This window comes from Manis javanica, chromosome 1, assembly GCF_040802235.1.
Source record: "Manis javanica isolate MJ-LG chromosome 1, MJ_LKY, whole genome shotgun sequence".
Lineage (NCBI taxonomy): Eukaryota > Metazoa > Chordata > Mammalia > Pholidota > Manidae > Manis > Manis javanica.
The window spans coordinates 235,884,129-235,901,922 of record NC_133156.1 but is presented as its reverse complement, the minus strand read 5'-3'; the positions used below and the strand labels follow the sequence as shown (position 1 = coordinate 235,901,922).

General features: G+C 42.9%; 1 protein-coding gene across 10 annotated transcripts in view; it reads right to left on the bottom strand.

Annotated features, from left to right (window-relative positions):
• ADAM17 (ADAM metallopeptidase domain 17) overlaps positions 1–17,794 on the bottom strand; it is a 59,348-nt gene that overhangs the window by 2,366 nt on the left and 39,188 nt on the right. For 8 of the 10 annotated variants that reach the window (XM_037026455.2, XM_037026450.2, XM_037026461.2 and 5 more), the window contains 5 exons: positions 4,942–5,076; positions 3,288–3,418; positions 2,385–2,463; positions 1,569–1,657; positions 8–58 (listed from right to left, as the gene is read on the bottom strand). In XM_037026455.2, the coding sequence (XP_036882350.1) occupies positions 8–58; positions 1,569–1,657; positions 2,385–2,463; positions 3,288–3,418; positions 4,942–5,076 (485 nt within the window). Of the gene's footprint in view, positions 1–7; positions 59–1,562; positions 1,702–2,384; positions 2,464–3,287; positions 3,419–4,941; positions 5,077–17,794 lie in introns of those variants that run through there. The other 2 variants (XR_012122814.1, XM_037026454.2) reach the window with 2 other exon arrangements.

Below are 17,794 nucleotides of genomic sequence, written 5' to 3'. Positions count from 1 at the left end.
TACTTACACTGGGGTGAAAGAGGGACAGAGATTCATACTGCTTATCCAGCTTCTTATCCTAGGAGAGACGGGCAGGAGAAAGGTCATTCCTACACACAATTCAGGGAGGTGCTCTTTCCTTAGATGCTCTCCTAATACTAATAGAAGAAATAGCAAGTCCAATAGATGAGAATGAATTTCTTACACAAGAGTTCTGCCACCAGCCTGCAAGTGTTTCCTTAGTACTTAAAGGAAATTCATTCTTGGCATTACATCAAGAAAGAGGCAAGGCTTCGGTGCTACTTTTCTGAGAGATTCCCCCATGGCAGGAAGCAGCAAGGGCCGCTCCCTGCGGTGGGGCCGGCCGGGGCCGCTTGCTGTCTCATTCAGCACCGGCCTCAAACTGCCCAGCCCACCACAGCTGCCACACTCTCCCAGCTGTTGCGGAGTTCCTGTGGCCCAAGCTCTTGGAGGAACTGGGCCTTACGTCCCTGCATCATTCTTGCGCAGGAGGCTGAACACGTGGTTCCATCTGCTGCCTCCTCCCCCTCCCACGTCCCTACCTGTGGCTGATGTGCCACAGATGACACGGGGGGAGGATGGAGGCAGGAGGCTGAGCCTGAGAATCAAGTGGCCTCCAGCCCTCACTCTGAATGTATTCTGTGGTCAAAAACAAGCCACTACCCTCCCTCTTGTCACAACTTGGTCAGGCCTTGTGGTCCACATTCATAATTTTTACAGTAAACAAAGTAGGTTCAACTCCCAAGTAAAAGCAACCATAACGGGTGGCACTGCCATCCATCTGTTAAAGCTTGAACCTTGTGACCCTGAACAGCTTTGCTATAGCAGAGCTGCTCCCCATCCAAAGCAGCACTGCTCGGGCAGACGGCCCAGGCAGGAGAAGCCATGGGAAAGGCAGTAATGAGAACTAGGCCAGGATTCTCCTAGTGCTCATATGAGAAGCACTGGCCAAGAGTTTTAGGTAAAGTGTCAGTCTGGAAGCCTAGGTCTAGAGCAGACACATCCTCTTTTCCCATGGAAACAAGGTGAAGGGATTTGAAGAAGTGTCCCAAATTTATCAGGTACCTGGAGTTCCTCAGACAAAGCCCAATTCGTCTTGTGAGCTGTTACTCATTTTGAATGAAAATAAGAAAGACTGTTCATTCTTACTTGTTGGAAGGATGAGAATACCCCATATGAAAGTGCCAAGAATCTATATGTGGCATCGGGGTGCCAGCTATGGAATGCTGATGTCTGCTCTATTATGCCTGAAAATGCCTGCTTAGAAACTTCACTCATCAGAGATCCTAGACAAATCCAGTTAAACAGCCTCTTGTGCTTGGAAATATAAAATTCTTCAGAAATGATACATGAGAACAAAACATTCACAAAGTATAATTTTTTTAAAAAGATTGTAAATTAAGCTTTTTACAAAATATGCTTTCCTAGGGAAAATAAAAATGTCATTGGAGACATCACATCAGATCTCACTAAGAACAAATTTTATCTTTTCTAAACTTTGTATGGTTGATTTGGAGTTGCTCAAAACTTTAATGTAACATTTCATTACTTAAAACCTAGTGACTCACCACACAATGGACGAGAATGCTGAAAGGAATCCAGAATATCAAGGAGAAGACCAGGACAGAACCAACAATGTTGTCTGCCAGAAATTTCCCTGTGAACATTCCAAACAATGTCTTGATCAAGTACTTTGGAAATCTAAAATTAAATGGGCTTAGTAGAGCATGACTGTGTCAAATGCCAGAGATCGCTGGCACAGAAGCACCCCTGACAGCACTGTGAGGACTGCCACCACACTAGACCCAACCACCTCCCCACCACGGGGGCTTTTTCAGAAACAGCCCTGACGGACTTGCTGATTAGAACAGATTACCTTAGAGAGAGCTCAGTACAATCCCTAGCAGCGGACTCATCATACAGAATATTGTAATGATGCTTAAGAAGACAAAGTTACTGCTCTCTAGATATAATTTTGTGACTAAACTCTAAATTATGAACCCTAGAGGAAATATCCTTGCTTCTGAAAAATCTGACACTCACTTTTAAACAAATGTTTCTTATATCAAACAGGATTCAGATTTACAATCTATAGGACTGAACCATGCTTAGGCTGTCACATACTTGTTTTTAGTAAAGAAGACAGCCAGTATTCTGACTCAGTATTGCCTTCTGTTGTCTGGGAATTAGTGCATCCACCTACACAGGGGCAGATCTATAATGAGTCAACTTTATTTTAGCCAACAGTTGTTTAAAAACCAGTGGGGAATACTTCCGTTTCTATTGCAGGGTCAGATCATATGAGTCTGAAACCATATTTTTCTGGTATCGCTGCCAAAGTTAGCTCTGTTCTAAGCAAGCCACCCCCTGTGGAAATCACCTACCAAAAGTATTAATGCTCAACTGGTCAATGAAGTCCCAAAACCGCTCGATGACGTCCTGTACTCGTTTCTCACATTTACCCTATGAAGACAGAATGTAACAGCATTACCCCTAAGAGCATTATGAACCCTAGAGGAAATATCCTTGCTTCTGAAAGCTAGCAGCCATGTGGTTTTTATTGAAATAATTAACATGAAAGGGCATCATTAAATCAAGCATGTAGGGGACTGTCTTTGACCCAAGGAACTTTTTAGTGAGTACATAAGGAGGTGGGACACACTGTCACTGCCATTTCCACAGTCTGTTTTTATAAATCAGTGTAGAATTACCAGGAGACAAAACTGGAGAAAGTTGGTTGGTGAAGATGGGGCGCTCCAGGAAGGACTACAATGATCCCCCTGACACAGTGAGGGAAGAACACAACCGCGCTGCCTAGGGAAGCCTCCCTAACCCTTTAAGTCCTGTCCCGTGATTCTGCAAGAATAAAATTGTTTCTGTGGAGAACAAAAGGGTCTGATTCAGGTGGGTCAAGCCACCTCTAGGTCTTTCCTACTCATTCAGCACCTGTTTCAAAATCAAAACGTGCAATTCTGCAATCTCAGCTAATCTTAAAATTAGCCTAGAAAACAAAATAATTAAGACTCACTGCCTAAAACCAACCGACCTGACCAAACAACGCCCCCAGGCCCTGCCCAGTTTGTGGACCCGGTCCCCTGCTCCTGAGAGTGCTCCCATCTGAGAGCACTGGCCCCTTCCTTAGTCAGACCTACAGACACACAGGGATGAGCACTGGGTTGGAGAGACACGGCAGCACTTGTGTACTGATTGCCTTTCATTTACAAAGTCAAGTATTTACATAACTTCCTGTCTAGCTATTAAAGAAAAAGCTCTACATAAATACTCACATTCATGTCACAAAATCCTACTGTACAGGGCTTTCCTTTCCTTAAAAATAGGTTCTTCTGTTCAGCATCGACGTAGGGCACACAGCGACCTGAGGGGTCCCTGCAGCACACCTTGCAGGAGTGGTCAGTCTCTGCAACGGAACAGGCCCGAGAGCTGCCGTTACTCATAGCCGTGCACACACTTCCCAGAGAGGAAGGAATCACACTTGTTTTCCATTCCAACAGCTAATACCATCCATATTTCACCCCCCAAGGAGTAACTTCAGAGTTCATGCTCCTTGGCCCTCTGAGACGCCACGAGGAAAAAACAGTCTAACTTGTTTCATTTCTTTAACAGAATAAAAGCCAAACTGCTCTGCTTCAAATCCTTCATAATGCCAAATGCTTCCGTCTGTCACAACTTTCTTACTCCACTGCCGATTTCAATCCCTGCTTCTCAGTTCAAAACGCACACACTGCGGCAGCCAAGGCTCCAGCACAAGTCTGGTGGGGGTAAACTGTCCTCCTGCGGGTTGGCGTTCAGTGCCCCACCCCTCAAACCATGAGCCCTGCACTGAGCTCCACTATCCCCTCCACAAAACCACCCTCCAACAGCACAAGGGTGGACAGGACACAACTGGGCATCAAATAAGCCATCTGACACACATACGAGTGGCAGAAATGTCCCAAAAGTTGACTGGCACTGTGACTCGGGACAGTCTTAACATGACCTGGGAAAATCCCATATTTATACTTACTTAGGAGAAACTGAAATCAACTAGGACACAAAACAAGCAAAACCACTTTAAAGGGAAAATTAAAGCCTTTCCATCATTCATTACGCATTTCCTGGGCATTTACTCTGTGTCCTTCCAGGGCATCCCAGGCCACTTGGCACTCACTCGGTAAGTTATTTATGTGGCACCTGCCATGTGCTCTCTTCCCTATTTACATGTTACTCCACCTGGAAGCAGCGCTCACTCCATGGTACCAATGGTGAGTTCCCAACCCAGTGGGTTCTGACTTCTGGATTTTTTGTTTTGAAAGCAGAATCCTCCTGCGATGGGGCAGGAAGTTCAGAGCCCAGCCAGCCCCTGAGGCCCCTCAGATCCAGGGGTTCTAAAACTAGAGGGTGGAAACCTGAGGACGAGTGTCTGAGGGGCCAGCACGATGTCACCAGCCACCGCTAAGAGAGGCCCCTGTCCCAGACATCTGGTGGGGTGCAGAGGGCAGCAGAACACCCTGGCACAGTGAGTCAGGTCCTGAACTCACTCTGAATTCCGAGGCAGTACCACAGTCCAGTGCCAACGGGATGCAGACAGCTACTGCTGCCTTCACAGTGTGTACGCGTGGCAGGATGGGGTGGGGGGGCAGACCTCCACCTACTCAACCACAACAAAGCTGCCTCTGGTCCCCACCCCACCCCCAAGCCTGCCACATGGTCTGAAAACAGAAGGCCACAGGACAGTTTTCACAGACAAGGTGGAGGGGCCAGGATCTGAACCCAGAGGGTTCTGTCTCCACGTAGCACTCTGCCTTGCCCCAGCAGGGTTCTCACTACTGCCCCGACCAGCAGTGAGGGCTGCCCTGCAGGTGTCCTACGAAGGGGGACAGGGCCTGGCAGACAGGCCATCCTCTGTCCTGCTGCAAGGTCAGGGCACGGGGATGTGCTCACCGTTACACGCACAGGACTCCAGCTGCTGCTCCCTCTCACAGAAGGGAACACACTTCCCGTCTTTACATTTGCCGAGGTCCAAGCACACCGTGTCATCTGCAGCATTTCCCGGAGGGGGACATTCACTGCTGTTCCCTGAAAGCATACAATGGGCAGACAAGTCACTGAAAGTGAGCACCTTGCCTCAAAGAGTCAGAAGTGACCCGGGCAAGGACGACAGTGGCACGTATCCCATCAGCCAATAAGCTCTGAGGGCCTGGCTGTGCGCTGAGCCCTGGGCTGTGCGGGTCCCTGTGCTCTCAGGCTCCCAAATGTCTACACTGGCAGCCTCACTTCAGTCACTGTTTAACATCTGCCATGCATTTTGCTTTTGCCTTTTTATTGTGAAATATAACCTACATATAAAAGAACATATATAAGCATGATATATATATGTACTATTATCACTAATAAATTGCTATATGCTGTTACCTAGACTAATGCCAACTCCCTTGAAGGCTTCCAAGCTGCTGGCCTGGCTCTAGCTCCCTCCAACTTCATCACATAAAAATCTCCTGATGTTTAAGGCTCCTCCCCCTACAAGGTCCCTCTCACCTGAAAACCCTGACATGCGCTGGTCAGTCTACTCAGAACACTACTGCCACTCTTTGGGGGCACTGGCTGGCTTTTCTCGCCCATTAGGTTTTATCTCAAAGATGCCCTCTCTGCAGCCTCCTGAGGACCCTGCTGCTCCCCACTGTCGAGCCCCATCACTGTAAGCTGCTTCTCTCCTTCACAGCACAAGGTTTGTGATTGCCATCCATGTGATTATCTAGTTATGATGTTACTCCGCCACCAGGCTAAGCTCAATAAGAGCAAAGGGCAAACCTATTAATGCATCAACTCCTGCCCAATCCCTATCACACAGCAGGCACACCACAGGTATTTCTTAAATGAATCAGTGATGCTTAAGGACGAAGGGAAGCCACCAGAGCAAGTCCAACTCAGGAGAGGATGAAATGACTGACACACTCTAGAACATGAGGAACATAAGCAGTTAAGAGTCCACACAAGAAGAGAAAAACTACAGCACCAAAACAATGGACATTGCCCAGAGCTCTGGAGGCTGGACCTTCAATTGAGGAATGAAACCAGTCCAAACAATTCAGGCTAAAAGGTCTGTGGAGTAGTGACAAGAACTTAAAAAGAGTCCTCCCTGTTTCAAATAAAAGCAGCCTTTCCTTAAGTGCCTACTACATGCCAGACACTTCCTGGGGCACTTCACATCTATCTGCCTCTGGTCTTAGAAACCCTCTGTGGGTGCAGAGCATTCAGTGTCAATGAGACAGTCATGCAACAAGCTCACTACTCCTCAAGGCTATGGGAAAGGTACAGCAAGTTCAGGGGAAGGTTTATACTCTGTGTTGCCATTGTATTCTCAGTATATGATGCTGTCCTGAACAGATACATAAAAAATGCTCAATGAATATTTGTTGATCACATGTTTTTATGAGTATCAGACACACAAAATAATTGAAAGCACAGCATCACCTATTTCCCATAGCTCTCAAAGTTAAGTGTGCATCAGAATCAACTGGGGAAGCATTGTGACAGATTGCAGGGCCCTACCCCCAGAGCTGCTGGTGCAGTAGGCCTGGGGAGGGGACCAAGAATTTCCATTTCTAACAAGAACCCAGGTGACACTGATGCTGCTGGTCAGGAAAGCTGATTCCTTCTATGAACTTACCCTCTGCTAGTTGCACTCTGTATGAAATATCAAGGAACAAAAGGCTATGTGGTAAGAATAAATTTTCTCCAAATGTTAAATAACATAACATCTTCAAACAAATCTTACCATTTGCCAAAACATGGATAGAGCTAGAGGATATTATGCTCAGTGAAATAAGCCAGACAGAGAAAGACAAGTATTAAATGATTTCCCTCATAACAACAAAGCAAAACTGAAGGAACAAAACAGCAACAGACTCACAGACTCCAAGAAGGGACCAGCAGTTACCAAAGGGAAGGAGGAAGGAGGAAGGAGTAGGGAAGGGTGGGCAGGGAGGAAGGGAGAAGGGGATTGAGGGGCATTGTGACTGGCACACATAGTGTTTGGGGGGGGCGTCATGGGGAAGGCAGTACAGCACAGAGAAGACAAGTAGTGACTCTATAGATCTTACTATGCTGACGGACAGTGACTGCAATGGAGTGTGGCAGAGGCTTGATAATACGGATAAATGTTGAAACCTCAATGTTGCTCATATGTTGCTTCATAAGATTGTATATCAATAATACCTTAATAAAAAAAATAAAAATAAAAAACTGAAGGAACAGGGACGGAGCCAGGATGGCGGCATGAGTAGAGCAGCGGAAATCTGCTCCCAAAACCACATATATCTATAAAAATATAACAAACACAACTCTTCCTAAAATAGAGACCAGAGGACACAGGACAACATCCAGACCACATCCACACCTGCGAGAACCCACCGCCTCGCGAAGGGGGTAAGATACAAGCCCCGGCCTGGCAGGACCAGAGCGCCCCTCCCCCCGGCCCCTGGCGGGTGGAGAGGAGTCAGCAGGGAGGGAGAGAAGGCCCAGGACTGCTGAACACCCAGGCCCAGGATTCCGGACCAGAGCGCAGACACAGTGCATGCGTGGGGTCCTGGATACTAGGGAAACAGGGCGGCAGGACTGGTGAGCGGGTGCCTGAGGCTGACACCGGAGAATAAAGGAATGGGAGCACTTTTTTTTTTTGGCGAGTGCTTTTTGGAAGCCTTAAAGGAACAGGGACCCCAATACTAGGGAAAAAGGGCAGCAAGACCAGTGAGCAGGTGCCTGAGACCAGCGCCTGAGGACAAAGAAAATCGCGCGTTTTCCCTTTTTTTTTTTCTCTCTTTCATTGTTGCTGTTGTTGTTTTGCTTTGGAGAGTGCTTTTGGGAAGTCTTAAATGGGCAGGACAGGACACTTAGCCCAGAGGCAGGGAATCTGGGGATCTCTGGGCACTCTAACCCCCTGGGCAACAGGGAGCACAGAGGCCCCTTACGGAGATAAATAGCCTCCCGGCCGCTCCCCCTCCAACAGGGCTCCACCATTTTGGAGGAGCAGCTCCAGCCAGGCCAGACCCACAGCAACAGTGGAGATAAACTCCATAGCAACTGGGCAGGAAGCAGAAGCCCTTCTGCGCACAGCTGCCCAGCACAAGCCACTAGAGGTCGCTATTCTCCCAGGAGAGGAAGGCCACAAACCAACAAGAAGGAAAGCTCTCCCAGCTGTCACTCGTACCAGCTCTGCAAACTATCTCTATCACCATGAAAAGGCAAAACTACAGGCAGACAAAGATCACAGAGACAACACCTGAGAAGGAGACAGACCTAACCAGTCCTCCTGAAAATGAATTCAAAATAAAAATCATGAACATGCTGACAGAGATGCAGAGAAAAATGCAAGAGCAATGGGATGAGATGCAGAGAAAAATGCAAGAGCAGTGGGATGAAGTCCAGAGGGAGATCACAGATGTCAGGAAGGAGATCACAGAGGTGAAACAATCCCTGGAAGGATTTATAAGCAGAATGGATAAGATGCAAGAGGCCATTGAAGGAATAGAAGCCAGAGAACAGGAACATATAGAAGCTGACAGAGAGAGAGATAAAAGGATCTCCAGGAACGAAACAACACTAAGAGAATTATGTGACCAATCCAAAAGGAATAATATTCGTATTAGAGGGGTACCAGAAGAAGAAGAGAGAGGAAAAGGGACAGAAAGTTTCTTTGAAGAAATAATTGCTGAAAACTTCCCCAAACTGGGGGAGGAAATAATCGAACAGACCACGGAAATACACAGAACCCCCAACAGAAAGGATCCAAGGAGGACAACACCAAGACACATAATAATTAAAATGGCAAGGATCAAGGACAAGGAAAGAGTTTTAAAGGCAGCTAGAGAGAAAAAGGTCACCTATAAAGGAAAACCCATCAGGCTAACATCAGACGTCTCGACAGAAACCCTACAGGCCAGAAGAGAATGGCATGATATACTTAATGCAATGAAACAGAAGGGCCTTGAACCAAGGATACTGTATCCAGCATGACTATCATTTAAATATGATGGCGGGATTAAACAATTCCCAGACAAGCAAAAGCTGAGGGAATTTGCTTCCCACAAACCACCTCTACAGGGCATCCTACAGGGACTGCTCTACATGGGAGCACCCCTAAAAAGAGCACAGAACAAAACACACAACATACGAAGAATGGAGGAGGAGGAATAAGAAGGGAGAGAAGAAAAGAATCTCCAGACAGTGTATATAACAGCTCAATAGCGAGCTAAGTTAGGCAGTAAGATACTAAAGAATCTAACCTTGAACCTTTGGTAACCACGAACCTAAAGCCTGCAATGGCAATAAGTACATATCTCTCAATAGTCACCCTAAATGTAAATGGATTTAATGCACCAATCAAAAGACACAGAGTAATAGAATGGATAAAAAAGCAGGACCCATCTATATGCTGCTTACAAGAAACTCACCTTAAACCCAAAGACAAGCACAGACTAAAAGTCAAGGGATGGAAAAACATATTTCAGGCAAACAACAGTGAGAAGAAAGCAGGGGTAGCGGTACTAATATCAGACAAAATAGACTTCAAAACAAAGAAAGTAACAAGAGATAAAGAAGGACACTACATAATGATAAAGGGCTCAGTCCAACAAGAGGATATAACCATTCTAAATATATATGCACCCAATACAGGAGCACCAGCATATGTGAAATAAATACTAACAGAACTAAAGAGGGAAATAGACTGCAATGCATTCATTTTAGGAGACTTCAACACACCACTCACCCCAAAGGATAGATCCACTGGGCAGAAAATAAGTAAGGACACAGAGGCACTGAACAACACACTAGAACAGATGGACCTAATAGACATCTATAGAACTCTACATCCAAAAGCAACAGGATACACATTCTTCTCAAGTGCACATGGAACATTCTCCAGAATAGACCACATACTAGCTCACAAAAAGAGCCTCAGTAAATTCCAAAATATTGAAATTCTACCAACCAATTTTTCAGACCACAAAGGTATAAAAGTAGAAATAAATTCTACAAAGAAAACAAAAAGGCTCACAAACACATGGAGGCTTAACAACATGCTACTAAATAATCAATGGATCAGTGAACAAATCAAAATAGAGATCAAGGAATATATAGAAACAAATGACAACAACACAAAGCCCCAACTTCTGTGGGACGCAGCGAAAGCAGTCTTAAGAGGAAAGTGTATAGCAATCCAGGCACACTTGAAGAAGGAAGAACAATCCCAAATGAATTGTCTAACATCACAATTATCGAAACTGGAAAAAGAAGAACAAATGAGGCCTAAAGTCAGCAGAAGGAGGGACATAATAAAGATCAGAGAAGAAATAAACAAAATGGAGAAGAATAAAACAATAGCAAAACTCAACGAAACCAAGAGCTGGTTCTTTGAGAAAATAAACAAAACAGATAAGCCTCTAGCCAAACTTATTAAGAGAAAAAGAGAATCAACACAAATCAACATAATCAGAAATGAGAATGGAAAAATCACGACAGACTCCACAGAAATACAAAGAATTATTAAATACTACTATGAAAACCTGTATGCCAACAAGCTGGAAAACCTAGAAGAAATGGACAACTTCCTAGAAAAATACAACCTTCCAAGACTGACCAAGGAAGAAACACAAAAGTTAAACAAACCAATTACGAGCAAAGACATTGAAACAGTAATCAAAAAACTACCCAAGAACAAAACCCTGGGGCCGGACGGATTTACCTCGGAATTTTATCAGACACACAGAGAAGACATAATACCCATTCTCCTCAAAGTGTTCCAAAAAATAGAAGAAGAGGGAATACTCCCAAACTCATTCTATGAAGCCAACATCACCCTAATACCAAAACCAGGCAAAGACCCCACCAAAAAAGAAAATTACAGACCAATATCCCTGATAATGTAGATGCAAAAATACTCAATAAAATATTAGCAAACAGAATTCAACAGTATATCAAAAGGATCATACACCATGACCAAGTGGGGTTCATCCCAGGGATACAAGGATGGTACAACATTCGAAAATCCATCGACATCATCCACCACATCAACAAAAAGAAAGACAAAAACCACATGATCATCTCCATAGATGCTGAAAAAGCATTTGACAAAATTCAACATCCATTCATGATAAAAACTCTCAGCAAAATGGGAATAGAGGGCAAGTTCCTCAACATAATAAAGGCCATATATGATAAACCCACAGCCAGCATTATACTGAACAGTGAGAAGCTGAAAGCATTTCCTCTGAGATCGGGAACCAGACAGGGATGCCCACTCTCCCCACTGTTATTTAACATAGTACTGGAGGTCCTAGCCACGGCAATCAGACAAAACAAAGAAATACAAGGAATCCAGATTGGTAAAGAAGAAGTTAAACTGTCACTATTTGCAGATGATATGATACTGTACATAAAAAACCCTAAAGACTCCACTCCAAAACTACTAGAACTGATATCGGAATACAGCAAACTTGCAGGATACAAAATTAACACACAGAAATCTGTAGCTTTCCTATACACTAACGATGAACCAACAGAAAGAGAAATCAGGAAAACAATTTCATTCACCATTGCATTAAAAAGAATAAAATACCTAGGAATAAACCTAACCAAAGAAGTGAAAGACTTATACTCTGAAAACTACAAGTCACTCTTAAGAGAAATTAAAGGGGACACTAATAAATGGAAACTCATCCCCTGCTCATGGCTAGGAAGAATTAATATCGTCAAAATGGCCATCCTGCCCAAAGCAATATACAGATTTGATGCAATCCCTCTCAAATTACCAGCAACATTCTTCAATGAATTGGAACAAATAATTCAAAAATTCATATGAAAACACCAAAGACCCCGAATAGCCAAAGCAATCCTGAAAAAGAAGAATAAAGTAGGGGGGATCCCACTCCCCAACTTCAAGCTCTACTACAAAGCCATAGTAATCAAGACAATTTGGTACTGGCATAAGAACAGAGCCACAGACCAGTGGAACAGATTAGAGACTCCAGAAATTAACCCAAACATATATGGTCAATTAAGGGAAAAACCTCTTAGACATAAACATGAGTGACCTCTTCTTGAACATATCTCCCCGGGCAAGGAAAACAACAGCAAAAATGAGCAAGTGGGACTACATTAAGCTGAAAAGCTTTTGTACAGTGAAAGACACCATCAATAGAACAAAAAGGAACCCTACAGTATGGGAGAATATATTTGAAAATGACAGATCCGATAAAGGCTTGACGTCCAGAATATATAAAGAGCTCACACGCCTCAACAAACAAAAAACAAATAACCCAATTGAAAAATGGGCAGAGGAACTGAACAGACAGTTCTCTAAAAAAGAAATACAGATGGCCAACAGACACATGAAAAGATGCTCCACATCGCTAATTATCAGAGAAATGCAAATTAAAACTACAATGAGGTATATCACCTCACGCCAGTAAGGATAGCTGCCATCCAAAAGACAAACAACAACAAATGTTGGCGAGGCTGTGGAGAAAGGGAAACCCTCCTACACTGCTGGTGGGAATGCAAATTAGTTCAACCATTGTGGAAAGCAGTATGGAGGTGCATCAAAATGCTCAAAACAGACCTACCATTTGACCCAGGAATTCCACTCCTAGGAATTTACCCTAAGAAGGCAGCAATCAAATTTGAGAAAGACAGATGCACCCCTATGTTTATGGCAGCACTATTTACAATAGCCAAGAATTGGAAGCAACCTAAATGTCCATTGGTAGATGAATGGATAAAGAAGATGTGGTACATATACACAATGGAATACTACTCAGTCATAAGAAGAGGGAAAATCCTACCATTTGCAGCAACATGGATGGAGCTGGAGAGAATTATGCTCTGTGAAATAAGCCAAGCGGAGAAAGAGAAATACCAAATGATTTCACTCATCTGAGGAGTATAAGAACAAAGGAAAAACTGAAGGAACAAAACAGCAGTGGAATTACAGAACCCAAAAATGGACTAACAGGTACCAAAGGGAAAGGAACTGGGGAGGATGGGTGGGCAGGGAGGGATAAGGGGGGGGGAGAAGAAAGGGGGTATTAAGATTAGCATGCATGGGGGGGAGGGAGAAAGGAGAGGGAGGGCTGTACAACACAGAGAGGACAAGTAGTGGTTCTACAACATTTTGCTATGCTGATGGACAGTGACTGTAATGTGGTTTTTAGGGGGGACTTGGTATAGGGGAGAGCATAGTAAACATAGTATTCTTCATGTAAGTGTAGATTAAAGATTAAAAAAAAAAAGGAAAAAAAAGAAAGAAAGAAAAGGGGGATTACTCCTTGATAGGATAAAACTATTGGTAAATCAAAGATTAACGCATGCTTTAAATATCCTTAATTTTGATCACTTAAAGGGTGTCAGATGATCGGCTATGGAGGTACTCTTTTCTGATAATATTCCTTTCTCTTAATTAAAAAAAAAAAAAAAAGCAGTTCCTGTGTGCTGACCTCCAATGAGTTCTACACAGTGCTATAGAGGGTATGTCAAAGTGTGGGCAAAGGGTCTGTTTGTTTTTATGCAGAAGATCAAGGACTAGCTTGGCTACCCAGAAAATGAACTAAGATACGATATGAGGAGGAGCTTCCGGCATCAGCACTCTCTGGAGGACTCGTGCCTGGGGATGATCATCAAAAAGCCTCCACAGGGATCTGGGCGATGCTGCAGTTGTGGCTGCGTCCATCCCACCGTTTCCTGGACTTGCCACTGGAATGAGGAGGGAGATGTCTAGGCTGGCATGTGCATACAGTGAGACAACGAATTTGATCGGATCTGTACTGTTGGAACTCAACCAGGACTTGGGAGGGGTGCAAGGTGTAGTGCTCCAAAATCTTACGACTATAGACTATCTATGGTTAAAAGAACATATAGGATGTGAACAGATCCCAGAAATCGGTTGCTTTAATTTGTCTGATTTCTCTCAGACTGTTCAAGTACAGTTGGACAATATCCATCATATCATAGACAAATTCTCACAAATGCCTAGGGTGCCTAACTGGTTTTCTTGGCTTCACTGGAGATGGCTGGTAATTATAGATTTGCTTAGTTTATGTCACCGTATTCCTATTATGTTAATATGTGTGCACAAGTTAGTTAGTAGTTTAAAACCTATACATGCTTAAGGTACTCTACAAGAAGATATGTCAAAGAAATAATCAATCCTCCCATGTTTTCTTCCATATGCTACCTCTATAGCTTTTCTTCTTCCTTCCTAATTACAACCCTTAAATAGAATTCGTGCCTCATATCGAATTTACCAAGTATCATAATTTCTCCAGGTGGTAAAGATACCTCGAGACAAGTGCTGGGCATAGAAGCCACAGGGCATAAATCTGCAAAGAAGTAAAAAGCTAACCTTTCCAAACAATATGGCTTCTCTCTCACTTACCAACTTTACATTTCCCTGTATGGCCCCGGAAGATGGCTGGTTAGCCAGAGATGGGTAAGATTCCTCAAGGGAGGAACAACCTAAGACAGGCACAGTCGCAGGGGGGCCATCAGGTGAGAAATTGGGGATCAACAGAGGGAAGGCTTAGAACCTCACCCCCCCCTTTTGAGAGAAATCTTCTGCATCCGTGGATGTCTTGCTGCCCTTGTCTAGCCTGGATTAATACTTAGTCCATAGGCACACACCTGATCATCTGATCATCTACATTTGCCCTCTTACAGCACTAAACTATGTTTTCTACCTTTATCGTGCATCTACCTACCACTTCAGCATTTTATTAAAAATAAAAATAATAATAATAATAAAGGGAGAATTTATCATAGACAAATTCTCACAAATGCCTAGGGTGCCTAACTGGTTTTCTTGGCTTCACTGGAGATGGCTGGTAATTATAGATTTGCTTAGTTTATGTCACCGTATTCCTATTATGTTAATATGTGTGCACAAGTTAGTTAGTAGTTTAAAACCTATACATGCTTAAGGTACTCTACAAGAAGATATGTCAAAGAAATAATCAATCCTCCCATGTTTTCTTCCATATGCTACCTCTATAGCTTTTCTTCTTCCTTCCTAATTACAACCCTTAAATAGAATTCGTGCCTCATATCGAATTTACCAAGTATCATAATTTCTCCAGGTGGTAAAGATACCTCGAGACAAGTGCTGGGCATAGAAGCCACAGGGCATAAATCTGCAAAGAAGTAAAAAGCTAACCTTTCCAAACAGTATGGCTTCTCTCTCACTTACCAACTTTACATTTCCCTGTATGGCCCCGGAAGATGGCTGGTTAGCCAGAGACGGGTAAGATTCCTCAAGGGAGGAACAACCTAAGACAGGCACAGACAGGCACTATGATAAATCAAGTATGAAAATCAAATGAATATTCATATTTGACCTGATTGTTTATAATTCATAATGCATGATCAAAACCGAAAGTTTCTGTGATGACTGCCCTTGTACTGTTCACCATGTAAGAACTTATTCACTATGTAAGAATTCATTCACCGTGTAAGAACTTGTTCATTATGCTTCAGAAGATTGGAGACTGATGAGAATTAGGCTTGAGATGGATTAATGATTGTGCACTGAGCATTGACCCCCCTATACAGAATTTTATTGTTGTTAATAACCATTTGATCAATAAATATGAGAGATGCCCTCTGAAAAGAAAAAAAAAAAACTGAAGGAACAAACAGCAGACTCACAGACCCCAAGAAGGGACTAGTGGTTACCAAAGGAAAGGGGTTGGGGAGAGTGGGTGGGTGGGGAGGAGAAGGGGATTAAGGGGCATTATAATTCACAAGCACAATATAGGCAGGTCAAGGGCAAGGCAGTAGAGCACAGAGAAGACAAGTAATGACTCTATAGCATCTTACTATGCTGATGGACAGGGACTGCAATGGGAGGCAGTGAAGACTTGATAATATGGGTGAATGTTGAAACCACAATGTTGTTCATGTGAAACCTTCATAAGATTGTGTATCAGTGATACTTTAATTTAAAAAAAATAACATCTTTCTGAATCTGTTATTATTATAAAAAAGAGAAACACAGAGCATAGCTAGAAAATGTTTTTTTTAAGCTTGATTTAGATATTCAGGTCCCTAACATTTGGCTAACTCAAGTGGTGCTCAGAGATCTCACAAGGTAAAATCTGGAGTAACAGCTTACAAAATGCAAATTTAAAGCCAAAGGAAAAACTAAAAGGAGGCAAAACTTCATATGCATAAGGATGGCTACAATCAAAAAGACAGTAACAAGTGCTGGTGAAGATGTGGAGAAACTGGAACTCTCATACACAGCTGATGGGAATGTAAAATGGTACAGCCATGTTGGAAAACTGTCTGACAGTTCCTCAAAAGATTAAATAGTTGCCATATGACCCAGCAGTTCTACTTCTGGGTATATATAAGGGAAATGAAAACTTAAGTCCACACAAAAACTTGCACACAATGTTCATAGCAACATTATTCATAATAGCCCAAAAGTGGAAATAATCCAAAGCCTATCAATTGATGAATGAATGAAACAAAACATGACATATCCGTAAAATGGAATATTATTCAGTAATAAAAATAAATGAAGTAATACCATTTGACCTGGAAATTGCACTCCTAGGAATTTACCCAGAGAAAACTTCTTCTCAGATTCAAAAAGACATGCACCCTTGTTTATCACAGCACTATTTACAATAGCCAAGATATGGAAGCAAGCTAAGTGTCCATCAGTAGATGAATGGATAAAGAAGATGTGGTACATATACACAATGGAATACTATTCAGCCATAAGAAACAAATCCTACCATTTGCAACAACATGGATGGAGCTAGAGGGTATTATCCTCGGTGAAATAAGTCAGGCAGAGAAAGACAAGTACCAAATGATTTCACTCATTTGTGGAGTATAACACAGAAGCAAAACTGAAGGAACAAAATAGTAGCAGACTCACAGACTCCAAGAAGGGACTAGTGGTTACCCAAAGGGGAGGGGTTGGGGAGGACAGGTGGAGAGGGAGGGAGAAGGGGATTGTGGGGTATCATGATTGGTGCATATGGTATCTGTGGGGTTATGGGGAAGACAGTGTAGCTCAGAGAAGACAAACAGGGATGCTGTGGCATCTTAGTACACTGATGGACAGTGACTTCACTGGGGTATCGGGGGGACTCGATAATAAGAGTGAATGTAATAACCACAGTTTTTCTTGTGAAACCTTCATAAGAGTGTATATCAATGATACCTTAATAAAAAAATAAAAATAAAAAGTATAAAAATATAAAAAAATAAATGAAGTGATGATTTATGCTACAACATGAATGGATCTTAAAACATTATTCTAAGTGAAAGAGGCCAGACACAGAAGCCCATGTATGGTATGATTGCATTTATGTGAACTGTCCAGAACAGGCAAATCCATAGAGACAGAAAGTAGATCAGTGGTTGTCTGGGGCTGGGAGATGAGATCTGGAGTGAGGGCTAAAGGGCATGGGTTTCTTTCTGAGGTGATGAAAACATTCTAAAATTGACTATGGTTGCACAACTGTGAATATATTTAGAACCACTGAACTGTACACTTGAAATGGGTGACTGGTACAGTATGTTAATTGTATGTCAATAAAGCTGTTAACAAAAATCAAACCAAGCAACTGAAGGATACAGAAAGCTAAAAAATGTATATAAGAATGGGATATACCAAATAAATAAGAAAAAAAAGGGGGGGTAGCAAGAAGAGTATTACATAAAACAATTTAAGTCAAAAAAATTTTTTTGACCCACAAGGGTCAAAAAAGAACATTATATGCAGGTAAAA